Here is a 15395-nt window from a genome sequence, read left to right as displayed (position 1 = left end):
CTTTTATATGTTTAGCCCAAATCACAACAACAGTTATCTCAATTAAGGAGAAAACAAAACAAGTTTTAGGGTGCAGTAGCTGGATTTCAACCTACTTGAAACCGACTTTTGTGCCCCCCCAGCATTTTAACCTTTTAAAATAACAATACAAAAATGATTCAAAACCTTTTCATTTCCCTTCCACTTTGGGTGCAATAGGCTTGCTAAGCAACAATGACATTGAACAGAATTTTTGTATTGCCATTGGTGTTTTACTATCCAGCTACTTGTGCTGTCTTGTATATACTGTGTGCTTTAACTCAGAGTTTTATTGTTTTATTGACATCTTTATGGAAGGGGAGCAGTCTATCATGTGAGAGGGTGATGTTTCTGTTTTATACCACTGTCTCTGTCTCTGTCTCTGTCTCTGTTTTATAACACTCACTAGTGGATGATAATTACAATTGTAGAAAGAACATTTTGAAAACCCAGCATCACTTCCAAAACACCATGTGATGCACAAATTAATACACATATGATTTTCTTAGTAATGGAAATGGTGTTTTTATTAGTTAAGAACGAATATGCTTTATCCACATAGATACACTTCACATTTACAGGTGATTAGGTAATGTTTACCACTACTAGTTTAGTAATTATGGCAGAAGGTTATTCTCATGATCTCTTGATCAGATCTTCAAAGAACATGTAACAGAGTTTACTTTGCTTGAAGTGTGCTTCTTCAGCCACCAGCCAGTCTTTCACAGTCCTATTGTAATCCAAGCAGGACTGGAACCACATGTAAAGACTGCAAAAGAGCAAGTGATATGAAGACGTGAAACTAAAGGCCTGGATAGACCAATCCGACATTGGCCAACTAGGACCGATGGGTACCCCGTGTGACGTCGGGCCGACTGTCGGCACGTCGCGCTGGAAAAATACACCGCAACGACAGACAGCAACGCTGACCATTAAAGAGGAAGTCAATTCAAACATATTCTTTTCCAGAATATGTTCCCAGCAGGCCCACTAGTTGAAACGCGGAATTCTGACTAATATTGCGTTTGTGGAATATCAGTTAAGCAACAAAATCCACCCTCTTTTACCTATCTCAACGAGTGGCCAATTTGTCACTTCTGTCAACTCAAAATGACATCACAGATGCTCAGGGCTCAGCTAACGACCAATCACGGCTCAGCTTCAGAAAAAAGGTCAATAAGTGACAAAATGGCCACCACCTGAGGTGACTAAAAATGGGTGGATTAACTCTTATTCCACAAAGACAATACGATGTAGGAGCAGTAGTTGAAACAAGGCTTTCTGATTAACATTGCGTTTGTCGAATATGACTTAAGCAGCAAAATCCACCCGTTTTTAGCTATCTCAGCCGGCCATTTTGTGTCTTCTGTCGACTGAAAACGATATCGCAGATACTCAGGGCTCAGATAATGACCAATCATGGCTCATTTTCAGAAAACAGGTGAGCTGTAATTGGTTACCTTAGACCAGAAGTGACAAAATGGACTCCCCCTGAGATGGCTAAAAACGGGTGGATTAATTCTTATTCCACAAACGTAATATTAATCAGAATGCCTTCTTTCAACAAGTCGGCCTGCATAGAACATATTCTTGAAAAAAATATATGTTAGGGTTGAATTCCGCTTTAATAAGTCCTTTGTGAAATAAGTACTTTGTGTAAAGACAAAGTTTGGAAAATATCAACTGTAGAGCATGTATGCTCAGAAAAAGAAGGGAAAACTAATAGCAATTGCCACTACATTGCAGACGTGAGTAAGAGAGGGGCAAGTTATTTTTCACCAAACCAAATTCAGCCACAGTCTGCTACACGCATGGTTTGCATATACAACAAAGCTAATTGTTAACAATCAATAAAAAGGAGCTAAAACACACTCTTTTATTAACCAACAGTCATACAACAAACAACTGTACATTATGGAACATACTAGTAGTACAGTGCTGTAGTAGTACTCGTAATATAACAGCATTCATATACTGTATGCCGTATTAAACTGAAGTTTAATTCTTTGCGTTTGATAATCAATGAATAATATGCATTTCTTAAAAAAAATATATAATAATTTAATTACTTTAGATTTTATTTTTATTTAAAATTTGGTGACATGTTATGTTAATTAAACAACGCTTTTTTCTTTCTTTTTGTAAACATTTCTTTTGAAAGAAAGCCAATGGAGAGGGCGCTAATCTCGCGTTGGCCTTCATTGTGGAAGTGACGTCACTCGAGAAAAGGAAGCATACACAACAAAAATGGCGGCGGCCACTGAGGAGGCAGCGAAACGCTCACACGTGGGGAAAACGAAAAAGGTAACTTATTTTAAAGATGATTGCACACGACTACAGTTATGTGGGTTGTCGGACAATGTCGGTCTAGACAAGACCGAAAAGTAGCGTGACGTTGAGCTACTTTATCAACGCGTGCTAGCAGAGTTGTTCTCAGTAATTTTTAAAAATGCCTGCTGCTAAAATGACCAGTACCGATGGCTTCTTTCCGACAGCCTACAGCTCGTTACTGGCACGAGAATAAAGATGAAAGCAACGATGGAAAGCATACTGCTGAAGCTGATGCACAGCCGCAGAAGCGCGAGACAACGTCAGCAAAGAAGAGGAAGAAACAAAACGACGATGGACAAGAAATGCGCTTTATATCTGGGGTGAGACAAATGTAAAATCTTAAACAAATTAAGTTGGTTTATGTACTTCTTTAATGTTACAACTAGAGCAGTGGTGCGCAAAATGTTAATAAGTAAATAAATCTCCTAATAAATCTTAAAACTTCCCCTCTGAACTTGTACATGACGTTTATTTGTCGACTGACCCAATTATTGGCACTCCCTCAGAAACGGGATGCTTTCGAAGGACCTGCTTGTATTCCCAAAGCCAGGCTGCAGAAGTTCACAAGAAAAGGGAAAACAAAAGAGAAGGTCAGTAATTTGACATTTCTGTTCAGTATTTCAATTGAGTTGCTGGCCGGAGCACATACTTTTTTTCGCCCCCACAGGTCAGCGAGCACCACTTAAAGCTGAAGGAAGCCATTACTCGTTCAGATGAAGCCTCAGAAATGGCCCAAAAACAAGCTGCCCGGTGTGACCTTCTACTCCCAGAGGAAGCAGGGTAAAATATTATTGGCCTGGAGAGATTGGCTGAAAATTCCACATTCTTTGAACCTCATTTGATGACTTCCGCAGGTTTCTAGAGGGAGACAAAGATGAGGACACGTGTACGATCTCACAGCAAGATATCGCAGATGCGGTGGATATAACGTCTGGGACCAAGGTGAGCAATCATTGTGTCAGTGTTGGCCAGTGGTTAGCTGTAGTAAGTAGGCATGCCCCAATTAGCGGTTTGACGGTTTACTGTGGTTTTATGAGGTCACGGTTTCAATTACTGCGAAAAGTCCCTGCCACTGGTAATGAGCCCATTCTCTTATTTTGAGCGGACTTCGAAGCAGGGCAAAATATGATTGGCTACTTGCACAGCTGGCTAAACGAATGAGTGCCTTGTATTCTTCTCTCATTCTTAGTGAGCAGAGAGGGGAGTGATGAGCAGTTACACACAGGAGGGAGGGGGACAAAAGTGGCACTGGACAAACTCCAACAACACAGATGTCTTTTGATTAATGTACATTATCCTTAAATAGATAGCTCACCAGTGTTGGGACACTGTGACTTAGTAAGAAGAGTTAAAACATGGTGCACATCTCTTAATGTACCAAGTATTCTATAATTTTCTAAAAAACAAAATAGATTATCATACCATCAGAATCTTACCTCGGCCCATGCCTAGTTGTAATTGTGCAAATTAAATTCAGTTTAACATATTGTAATTTGTGCCATTCATTAATTACCATGACATTTATTCCTGTTGAATATGAAACAGGCACAGAAACAGTTTTTATTATTTTTGTTGACATGCATATTTTTCTTTACATCATCCTCAGTATTTTGACCTGAATCTGTCTCAATTTGGACCATACCAACTGGATTACAGCAAGACTGGACGGTCAGTGACCCACGTTATAGTCCCAGTTTTTATCGTGTTGTTATTGATTATGAATGTCAGTTAATTATCAAAACACTTTCTCAGAATAATCCAGTAAGACCAAGATCATACATGTAATCAATGTTTCTACCACATCTTTTCTTGTCTTTGATCATTTCCAGCGAGAAGATACCTGTAGTTAAAAAAAAAAACCTATTTAGTTTCAATTACAGTACAGATGATTAATAATAATTTGGGGGATAGTATATGGCAATATTTTTGTCTGGTGCTTTGATTTAGTCACCTGCTGCTGGGTGGGAGGAGAGGACATGTCGCCTGTGTGGACTGGCAATCCAAGCAGCTGATGTGTGAGATAAACGTGATGGAGGCCATCCGTGATGTTCGGTAAGCCTTCCACACGCACCGACTACAAGGGGATCACTGATACTACTTTTTTTCAGATGATATATAAGTGGAAGTGCTTACATTTTTGTACATGTGTATATTTTACAGCAGGTATAGCACATGTGCTGCTTTTGTTGTGTGCGCCTTGGCCCTCAAGGGGGCAGCGTTGCGCACGCATGCAGATACTGTAACATAGATTTCCTGAAAACATCAGAAGAACATTGCTGTAGTATTAATCATTTTTCCACAGAGTACGAAGAATATGCGCCTTTGAGTATTGTGAAAGTATCTTTCTGCGTTGCGATGTTTACTGCCACATCTTTGCTATTCATTAGCCTCTGTAACGTTTTGCATTATGTCTTGCTTCAGGCAAGAAAGCTGGTAAAATGGTGGCTGGTATTTTGTTCATTTTATCATGCCCTCATACATGAATGTGCACATTTCAGATGGCTTCACACTGAGACCATGTTTGCAGTGGCTCAGAAGAAGTGGCTGTACATCTACGACTCAAATGGAATTGAGCTTCACTGTATCCGCAAGTTCAACGATGTCCTTCGCATGCAGTTTCTGCCCTACCACTTTTTGTTGGCCACCGCTGTAAGTTTATAATTTGTTACGTTTGTGTCATAAATACTAACACAATAACTACCATTTACACTTTTAACTCTGGAAACACTTTTTAATGATGTCATCGGTAATCTGTAGTGTCCCCCTACCTTAGTTAACCCATTATGGCCTAAAGCGCCACGCTCAACAGCTCCCCAAAACCTAAGGTCGCCTTTGGAATTACCCTGGAAAACTTGAAGATTTCCCAGAAATTCAACGCTTCCAAAATGATTAATATATCGGCCCCTGTAGCAGACAGAAACATAATTCCAAAAGAATTAAAGATTTTAGACATGTGGCTTTCACATAGGCAGAATTTAGTATTTACTGTTTCAATCGATGATGTAAAAATGTGTCAGTGCAAGAGAAGGACCATTTTAATTTTTCAAAAATCGAGTGGTAATTACCATCCTCGATTCTGTTACAAAGACGTCTATATCGTCATTGTCTACAAACCATATCATATCACATTCGACTGGTCCCACTGGTCGTGCACGTCGTCTATATATCGCTGCCATTACTTACTTTAATCAGAGCTCCGGGCGATCGGCGGCATCCGCCATTAGCCTACCTACGGCTCGAAAAAATTCCACAACATCCTGCGCGGTCTCGCGCCACCCTCACGCGTATATTCTGATGCGTTAAATTGGCTAAGAGACGGAGAATTGGATTAAAAAAAGACACCGACGTATCCGCTCTCCCGGCTCTAAAGGTAGAATGACGCAATCGTAGTGGGCGACCATACCGAAAATAGGGTAGCTTTTTTAAATTGTCACTACACATGATTTTCACAGACTGCGGCTGGGTCTGAAGCATGTCCCCTGCGATAAACGCGGGGTTCACCGTATTTTGAAATTCTGCTGTCACGTTGCATGGTTAATTTCTCTTGTTTTAGAGCACGACAGGCTTTCTGCAATATCTTGACGTATCCGTGGGAAAAGAGGTCGCAGCCATCTGCACCAAGAAGGGGCGGCTCGACGTGATGTGCCAGAACCCGTACAACGCCGTCATCCACCTCGGCCACCCCAACGGCACAGTCAGCCTCTGGTCGCCCAGTCAGAAAGAGCCCCTCGTCAAGATGCTCTGTCACCAGGGTGGAGTGCGCTCTGTCGCCGTGGACAAAACGGGAACGTGAGTCAAAACTGAAGATAACATGGAATGTTCATTCACTGCCAAGGACATATTTATTTGTCTTTTCACAGTCCAGCCATTCAAACCCAGGAACCTATTTATATATTTATAGTTTTTGAACGACAAATTGTCAGCCCTCAAAATGGTTTATAAATGCCAACTGATGCCACAAGATGGCGGCAGGGGAAAATTGTTTATTGGTGTTTAAATAATTATGTATCCTTAAAATAATACCCTTAAACAGGATAAATTGCATTGCATAGTATGATTTCCAACTGAACATTATAACCTTTAGTAAGGTCTTTTTTTTATTCACTTAGATGCAGCATGTGTATCTAATGATGTGTCCAGTGAATGTATTTGGGGGATAGCGGCCTGAGCCCTTCAGCAAATAGCGAAAAGTGATGCCTGAAGTGGTTTCTAATTAGTTAGATAGTTTCAAAAATAAATATACCACAGTACAGATCAAAACAGTTTGGTATCATTTCAAACTCATCTTCAATTGCCCTTAATTATAATAATGGCTTAGAGACTATTTGATTTTTTAGAAAATATACAAGTTAATGGGCCTATGATTCCCGTGACATTCTTCTTCTGCCTCCTGAGCAAAACGTAGCTAATCCCCCCCCATTCTTTGTAGCTTGTCCCACAGTCGAGATGTTACTTCAACATAGTTCATTGGCATCAAGATGTCAAAGGGCAAAGCCCTGACTAATGTGAAAGTAGGACCACCTGTATTTTAAAATAATAAGATTCCATTTAACTTGTAAGCGTCTTTTTGCTATTTCTGCCGTGTCCACCAGAGGACACTGTTGTCATGTTACGTTTTCTGGCAGATATATGGTGACGTCAGGCATGGACAAAAAGTTGAAGGTGTTTGACGTCAGAACTTTCCAGCCCCTCAATTCTTACTTCCTCCCTGCTGGAGCTTCCTGTTTGTCACTGAGCCAGCGGGGGCTGCTGTCTGCAGCCACGGGGGATGTCGTCCAGGTCAGTCATGTCATCTTTGATGAACAAGGATTCCTTTTATGGTAATCACTAAGGGTCTGATTTAATAATGGTTTGCCAAATCAAACATGGGACCAAACTGGATTGTGCATGAAAACGGATGCAAAAACAGATCAACTTAGCACCATATGGGATCTATCACACCAAATTGCGCAGATTTTGCCCCTTTGAATAGCATGTCTGAAGGGCAGGTGCACACTAACATGCAAGGTGGGACTAGCGTGGTCCCGTCAAAAATAAATAGAGGTCGTGGGGAGAACCTTTCCGATTGTGTAATAGTTAGCGCTACATATCATCTATTCAGCGATTTGAAATTTGAAGCCTCTTCCACTAATACTTCCAATTCCATCACTTCTACCTTCATTTTGTGCTTGCCGTGCTCTCCCATATTTTCCAACGTGAAAAACATCAGAACTTTCTAAAGGACAAGACTCTCTTTTAAATATCCACCACTTTTACACTTGTCAGCAGTGTAGGAAATATAGCGCCCACTGCTTGGGATCTTGTTAAACGATGGCGTTCTTTGTAAGTCACACGCAAACACGCCTACCAACAGCGTGTGCAGACTGTTAGCACAAACACATAATTGTTTTATTGAATCAGGCCCGAAGTGCTTTCAGTGTTGAAAAGCTGTACTGTAAATCAATTTCATTTTTTCTTTGTCTGATGACGTAAACATCCATTGCAGGTATACAGAGATGTGTGGAGCTCTCCAGTGAGAAAACCATACATGGCCCACCGAGCCCGGGCTGCAGCATGTGAGCTACGCTTTTGCCCCTTCGAGGATGTGCTCGGCATCGGCCACGGACAAGGCTTCACCAGCATGCTCGTACCAGGTCTGACCAAATTTGGCTCTTTACAGAGGTGCCTTCACGTTCAGTTTGTTCAGTGACTGTGCTTGTAACTCAAAACACATGCATCTTAAATCATCTTTGAAATGATTAGAAATGCAATTACTGCGTTCCAGCCCCACCCCAAAAACAACGACAACAAAAACATTTGTGTGTTGTTAATATGGAAAGTATCACTCCATAATGTACTTTTAAAAAACATAGCAACTAGGGCTGTGCACGGTGGTGAATAGAGAAGCGAAGTAGACGTTAAAAACAAATGTGTATCCGAATTTTTGGATTAGAGTCAGAATGGGCCGTAGCATATTGTCGCGTGTATTGCCTCAGTATTTGAGACTTATTGTTGCATTGTGGAACAAATCAGGCCAAGTTGGCAAGCTATCAAACTCTCACTCATCCACTGCCATTGACGAATTTAATTGTCTTTTCACAGACCAGCCATTCAATCAAAATAACTTATTTATATTTGTTCAAATGTTAGGGTGAAAGAGGGTCTGAAAATGCTTGGTGGTGAATGAGTTAAAGAGAACAAAAATAATGACTGCTGGCTCTAACCTCGCTAAAACGGCTTATGGTGTCATTTCGGCCTTCCCTCCCATCCGCCCTCCAGTCCCTCTCTTGTTACCCCCCCCCCCCCCCCGAAGACCATAGGAAACCACAGAACTTGTGTGTGTTGTGTGTGAAAGCGTTCAAATGAGCATTAAATTCTACTGTTAAGCAGTATTTTCTTGCACAGAAGAAGAAAATAAGCCTGTGAGTATACTTTGTCTAGTGTGCATACGTGCATTGTTCCACTATTTGTGGTCAAATATTGGTCGCTTGAAGGGATAATTATAACAGAGCGATGCAGATGCTATTTGTTAGCCCGTCAATGGTGTTTTGCATCGTTCATTAGCGTTAAGCTAAGCAGACTTTGCTAAGGCAAAATCGTGTGTTCATGGTGGTTATTCTCTTTGATTTATATTTAATTTGACAGTAAACTTCAACTGGGAGGGACAACAAACAGTAACTTTGAAGATTATTTTTTTTAAGAGTTGTTCACAATACAATTCACTAACTGCTGTTTGTTGTCAATTGAGCTCAGTTTCATTTCCACCATACAACTCGTATCTTAAACAAGTCAAAAGCAAAACAAATGCGAATGAAGGCCCGTATCTCAAAAACTCCCAAGTTGGGTCACTCATATGTCAAGGCAACGTTGTGCTTGCATCTTTAAAACATGATTGAATGGTGCAAAGAAAACATAACACCTGTAATCATTTTCATTTCCAGGAGCGGGCGAGCCAAACTTTGACGGCCTGGATTCAAATCCGTACCGCAGTGCCAAACAGAGGCAGGAATGGGAAGTTAAGGCCCTGCTGGAAAAGATCCAGCCGGAGCTTATCAGTCTGAACCCCACTCAACTCGGGAAGGTTGACCTTGGCACCTTCCAGCAAAGGCACCAAGACAGAGTGCAGGCCCTGGTTAGTTGTACAATTTGTGTCATCGAGGCTCAAAGTTTTGAAGATACCCTGCGGAATGTTAATGAAACCTGTTTGTCTTCCTAGGGATTTGATCCTCTTGCCAAAGAGAAATTTGTCCCCAGGTATAAGAAAAAAGGTCGCAGCTCAACGGGCAACGTGGAAAGGCGGAAGCGGCAAGTCGCTAATATTGACCAGAGGGTAAGTGTGATGACTTTAAAACCGCTCGGCAATGAAATGTTGATGTCATTGTGGTTGCATCTGCCGGGGCTCAACAAATTGTTGCTTTCCTCATCCAGGATCTTATAGTGACAAGTATGGAGGACAAAATGAAGCTGGAGCAAGAAAGAAAAGGAAAGGAAAAGAAGAGGGCAGCCATGGCCAGCCAAAAATCAGCTCTGGGCAGATTCCAAAAATAGAAGACGAGCCATTGTACTCCTCAAACACTGTGACATCCTTGTTCAGAGTGAAGCACCCCGCGTGTGTGGGCAAAACAAGCGCCATGCCACGAACTCGGAAGGGGGAAATGACTTCTGATGAGTGCCGTTCATTTGTGATCCACGGCGATCAATATGGCAGGGTAGCGTGTTCATGCCTTAAGCACGTCCTGTCTGCACAGGTCATCTGAAAACTGGGAAATGCTTCCATTCTTACTCATGTGCTTCCATAGCTCAACCATTTGTCCAATTAAATGCAAATGAAGTGCTTGAGCCGACGCAGCATGCCATTACAAAGATGAACTGATAATTGGAGGTCAAAGTTATAAGCCTGATTGGCTCAAAACGGAGCGTCAGTGTAGTTTATGGCTTGGCCCCCACCCGCACCATGACGTTGTGTATGTTTGCAAATGGATTATGATTTAATAGCCGAGCCCTGCCTTTGTACTTTGGAATTGTTTGTAGGCCAGAAGTATGCAGTACAGCTAAGGAATTTAAACAAAGGAATCCCCATCGAACATATCTCCGATCACATCTATTTTCTTATGCAGTGTTCACAATGTGCATGTATTCCGCAGTTGAAATATTTGACGGTCACAACGAAATGCAAACAAAACAATGTCACAAATTGAAATGAAAGGCCTGCTGGCAATGGCACAAAGAAGGAAGTCAAATGACAGTCACAACTTTATCTGCTTACCTCCTTCCTGACGTTGTCCTGGTGCTGGTTAAATATTAACACAAACATACAGACAGTGCTGGTGTAAGCATTGTACTTTGACTCGTGACAAAACTCTTTGGAAACGTGGCGGGTTGAAATAAAATCGGGAGTTGCGGAATGATTAAGACTCCTTTATTGAATGATGACATTGCATTCATAGTAATTTCCTGAATGTAAAAACAAAACACATTTGTTATTTTTTAGGAATAAACTGGATTGGATTGAGGAGTGTAGCAGGACAAGCTGAGGTTGAACTGTACATTTCTTAGTATCGCCTCAGTGTTTACTCTCGCCATACAAAACAATAAATACTGCTTGGAACAGTACGGACTCAGTGCATCATGTATATTGTGCGATACATACAAGTATGTGTTGCAATGTTCTAATTTGCATTAGTTGCTGAAACTACAATAGCCTAGCTTTCCGTTTGATGAAAAGCGCACTCCACCCGTAATCACGCATCACATTTGTACCCGTAAGATGTTTCATTTGCCAAGAAACATTCTGGTTCTAATTGACTACCAGTGATGTAAAAAAAATAAAAATACAGTAAAATGAGCTCAGTAAATGTGATACAAATGTGAATGTATGCAGCCAACAGGTGTGTAAATAGTATTGTACTGTATTGATTTTTCTGAGCAGCTCTGCACCTATAAGCCAGGACAGTGACCGGATGGCAAATGTGGTAGCTAATATTGCCTACCAGGTCAGTGTTTGGTTTTTTTTTTTTACATGAACTACATAAGTTGCTCTCCTACGGGATGATAGCCTTAAGCGCCAATGATTTGCTCAGGACTATAGTTACAGCTGGCTGTTGCCAAGTATTATAAGTCAAGTCTCCGTAGAAAACGTGTGATTCCATTAATTGATTTACTTGGTTCATCTATCGATGACAGTTACACATAGTGACAGGCTGCACAATTAAATGTTCTTGTACTAGATAGGCAGAAGGTGCAGTTAACATGCATGTCCTCCAGTTTACATTCATACAACACATTGCATTCAACTAAACAGGCCCAATTCTTTTTTTCTAATCTAAAATATGTACCTTGGCTCATAAAGGTTGGGAAACCAGTCTGACAATATTTTGTGCCAGTGCAAAGATTCTCAGATCACAAACTGATCCTCCCACTTCCTGCAAGTCTACTTTCTTGCAAAAGTGCCTGTTTGTCCCTTTAGTGTCATCACTTACACTATAAAAAAACCCCACTTTATTTTCAAATGTGTGTCCTTGAGTTTGAACACCCCTGCAAACAAAAGGGTTGAAGAACTTTTATGAAATAATCAAGTTATACTGTTTTCCTGAAATTTTAAGGTGTTTTTTCCCACCGTATTTTCACACAAAAACATCCCCCAAAAAGGCCACACACAAAACTCAATTTCTCCAGAACCCATCATCTGATTTTCAAAATTCTTGCTGCATAATATTGAGGTTGAAGTGGCCTTTCCAATCAGCCTTTTGACAGACTGCTGTTTTGGGGATATCTTGCCAAGTTGCTACCGTGGGAGTACAGAATTGAGTCCCACTCACACCTCCTTCATCAGACCGAACGCTGAGCCCAGCAAGGCCCCGACTTTGCACATCCACAGCGACGCCCGCGTGCTCAACCAGAGGCATGGCCCCGATGAGTGGATATCAGCCCAGTAGTGCAGCATATCCCTCGGTGGGATGTGGTGCACTGACACCATGGCTTGATAGCAGCAGCGCCCATACGGCATAGGTGGGCCACCGGAGAACAGGGGGGAGTGGGTGGGCAGTAAGCCAGCCGCCCGGGCGCACACACCCACAAACACATCTTCGGGGGGTTGAGCCGCGGACAGGGGCGACACAGAGGCAGCCAAGGATATTTTCAGCAATGCGGAGCGGGATAGAACATAAGCCGTACCACTGCAATAGTCTGGAAAAACCGATGGCGAGTAGGCCTCCTTCGGGAGGTAGTGCTTGCTGTCGGGGTCCCGGTCCGGAGCCACGCGGAGATGCACCCTGCCGAGATACAAGTCGGCATGTTCGTACGGGCTGCGGCTTTTGTTCAGCAGGTGCAAGAGTGCGCTGGGATTGAACAGGACGTCGTCATCCACTTTGGCCACAAAGTGAGCCTGTGGGCAGAAGCGGCGCACCCAGCTCTGCAGGGCTAAAGTCTTCAGGGTCAGGTTGGAGTACGAGTCCAGGAAGCGCCCCTGAACCAGGTCCCCTTGCTCCCTGGCCTCCTCGACGAGCATTTTGGCCAGTCCCGGGTCAGATGGCACACCCAGCATGAAGAGGGTCATGACCCTCAGGCCCCTCACGTTGCTCTCCCCGCCCCACGTGTCCCTGATGGCCTGGCGCGCGCTGTGGTGAGCAGGGGCCGAGGAAACCATGGTGATGAGGTACGGCTTGGCACGCTGGCACACCAGCGGACTCGGCATGAGCAGGAACTCCTCGGGTCTGGTGGAAGGGACGTTCTGCGGGGGGGAGATGCCGAGGTGCGGCTCCGGCACGGCGCTCATCCCCATGGACGTGATCCAGTACTCGATGACATCCACAAAGAGCAACGCGAAAACGGCAGCGCTCACGGTCGCCGCGCAGAGACACGACAAGAGGCCGGAACGGCCCCCTCGTTTTCCCAACCGGGGCGTGCATATCCACAGTCCCCGGACGACCATCGTTGCTCCAAGGGGTGGCCGCTAACTCCTCGGGCGCTGCGCCGGTCCTGCGGATGCTGCGGCCGCCCACCGCCAGCACTGAAGGGCTACGCAGCTGCGCACACGACACGATCGAAGAAACTGTCGATTGCGACACATTTCATGAAAATGTGCCAGAGTACGCATTCCACTCTAACGCCTCCACCCTTCATAGAAGCAATGCAGTTCAACAGCACGGGAGAAAAAAAAAATACCAGAATGAAACGCTGTAATATTGAGGCGGATGCCAACCTTGATCTTGGGATATGCTCGTGGAACGTCTTTGTGTCGTCCCCATGCGGTAACATTCATCATACCAGGGACGTCGCAAGGCATGAAGCTCTAATGGGGCACAGGCTCCCTATCTACTAGTGGGCATCGGATGGATATGCAACATCAATATGACATCAACCTCTGATATCAGATTGACATCATTTTGGTCAAAAACGTCAATCAACAGGGCAACAATCCTTTGAAATCCATTTGATGTATAAATCATGAATTTATTGATGTTATTTTGACATTACTTCAATCTCAAACTTCCTTGAAATTCCACCCAAGTAATGGCATTGATGGGATTTCGACATTGTTTCAATGTCAAACTAGCAGAAAAAATGCACAGATGGAAAGATCCTGCAGTGTCTTGTATTGCAAATTGGCTTCATTTAGGTCGTTTCCATCTCGCTGCACCTTCATCAGCTTTTAATCCTCAATCAATGCAACATTCTTTGAAAGACATCAGCTGATTTGTAAGGACTCAGTCAAACACGTACACACAATTAAATTTAGGTCCGTCCAAAATACAGAGGAAATATATATGCAAATTGAGAAACGTTCAAGGTAGATGTTATGTTTATTCATGAAATACTTTTCTGATGCGGTGAGGGGACTCAGGGGAGTGTCAAAAACTGTTAAAGACAGCTCAGCTCAAAAGAGACTAACCTTTTCAGGACGTTGCTCACATTTTTCACGAATGCTGGTCAAAATCTTGACCAATCTTCAACATCAAATTGATGTCACCGTGCCCACTGGGTAGTGCCATTGGCACGCAACCATTGGCGTGCGGACCACTCCCACTACCAGGTCGCAGAGATACATTTTTAAAAAAAACAAAAAAAAACTTCTGGAGCAGAAATTGTGACCCAAATTCCCAATTGTACGATCTGAGTGGAATAATGAACAGCCATTTGCAATAACAACTCCAAAGCTTAACATTAACATTGTGTTTAATGTAACATTTAGCCTCTACCAGAAAATTCCACTGGATATCTTTCTGTCCCCCCACAATTAGTACTGGTTTGGATAGACCAAGCTGGCAGAAAAAAATGATGTTGGTATCAGTTTGAGCATTTGACAGGATACTTCTGCTAATAGATGCATGGCTAATGGAACATAACTCTAGATCTATATAAACACATTCAAACAGATGCTATATTGTTCTGTCGCATCTGCTGGTCTGCTGATTAATATTAGCTAGTAATATGCAGTCAACATTGTGATTTGTGATGGTTGGTTGATGGTATATGGGACAAATTACCAACACTAATTTTCTTATGTAACATAAAAAAAAACACTTACTAACATCTCTTTCTTCCTTTCTTCATCATCTTGTTTTGTTCTCCTTCATTTTGAGTGCCCTGACATCTGTTCAACAAGCCTGCTCATAGGGGGCTCTCCAGCGCGTCACGTTGTAATAACTTTTTAGAGTTTGTTCATTGATATAGTAGACCAATACAGTATCAACCGTCTGTCAGAGGTCTTCGATCTTAGATTACTGGTAGCTGCTTGGCAAGCAAAATCAGGTAGTTATTTATAAAACAACAACAGTTATATTATTCACAGTATTTTGTCATGATCTTGGAACGGATGTTGTGTTCACTTGTTCTTGGTTTTCACTGTGTGTGATGACATGCTCACAGTGTCTGTCTGATGAAGCCAATCTGCAACTGAAGTCAAGCACCTGTCTGGGGAAACAAACAAACAACAACAACAAGAACAACTTCGCTGAGGAATGAATATCAAACCTTGAGCCCGGCCGGCACCTTAGATCTCCGCCACTGTGGCATGTTGAAGAGCTGTCTATTTCACCTCATAGGATAATAATTCATTCAAAGCTACA

General features: G+C 42.6%; 2 protein-coding genes across 2 annotated transcripts; one reads left to right on the top strand and one right to left on the bottom strand.

Annotated features, from left to right (window-relative positions):
• The first annotated feature begins 2209 nt into the window (after window positions 1-2209).
• wdr46 (WD repeat domain 46) lies at window positions 2210-10736 on the top strand. Its single transcript, XM_086038872.1, has 14 exons — window positions 2210-2322; window positions 2514-2669; window positions 2856-2939; window positions 3017-3129; window positions 3204-3291; window positions 3956-4017; window positions 4297-4401; window positions 4848-4998; window positions 5903-6138; window positions 6975-7128; window positions 7835-7982; window positions 9270-9460; window positions 9545-9658; window positions 9757-10736. Exons 1-14 carry the CDS (start codon window positions 2266-2268, stop codon window positions 9874-9876), a joined length of 1779 nt encoding a protein of 592 aa, XP_085894998.1. The 5' UTR covers window positions 2210-2265; the 3' UTR covers window positions 9877-10736.
• On the bottom strand, window positions 10726-13615 carry b3galt4 (UDP-Gal:betaGlcNAc beta 1,3-galactosyltransferase, polypeptide 4). Its single transcript, XM_086038885.1, has one exon. It carries the CDS (start codon window positions 13256-13258, stop codon window positions 12143-12145), a length of 1116 nt encoding a protein of 371 aa, XP_085895011.1. The 5' UTR covers window positions 13259-13615; the 3' UTR covers window positions 10726-12142.
• Between the last annotated feature and the right edge of the window lie 1780 nt (window positions 13616-15395).

The sequence above is a fragment of the Filicampus tigris genome, chromosome 1 (genome assembly GCF_054856515.1).
Source record: "Filicampus tigris isolate MCC_2025a chromosome 1, RoL_Ftig_1.0, whole genome shotgun sequence".
Taxonomy (NCBI): domain Eukaryota; kingdom Metazoa; phylum Chordata; class Actinopteri; order Syngnathiformes; family Syngnathidae; genus Filicampus; species Filicampus tigris.
The sequence above is the reverse complement of the archived record's forward strand: the minus strand, read 5'-3'. Positions and strand labels throughout refer to the sequence as shown.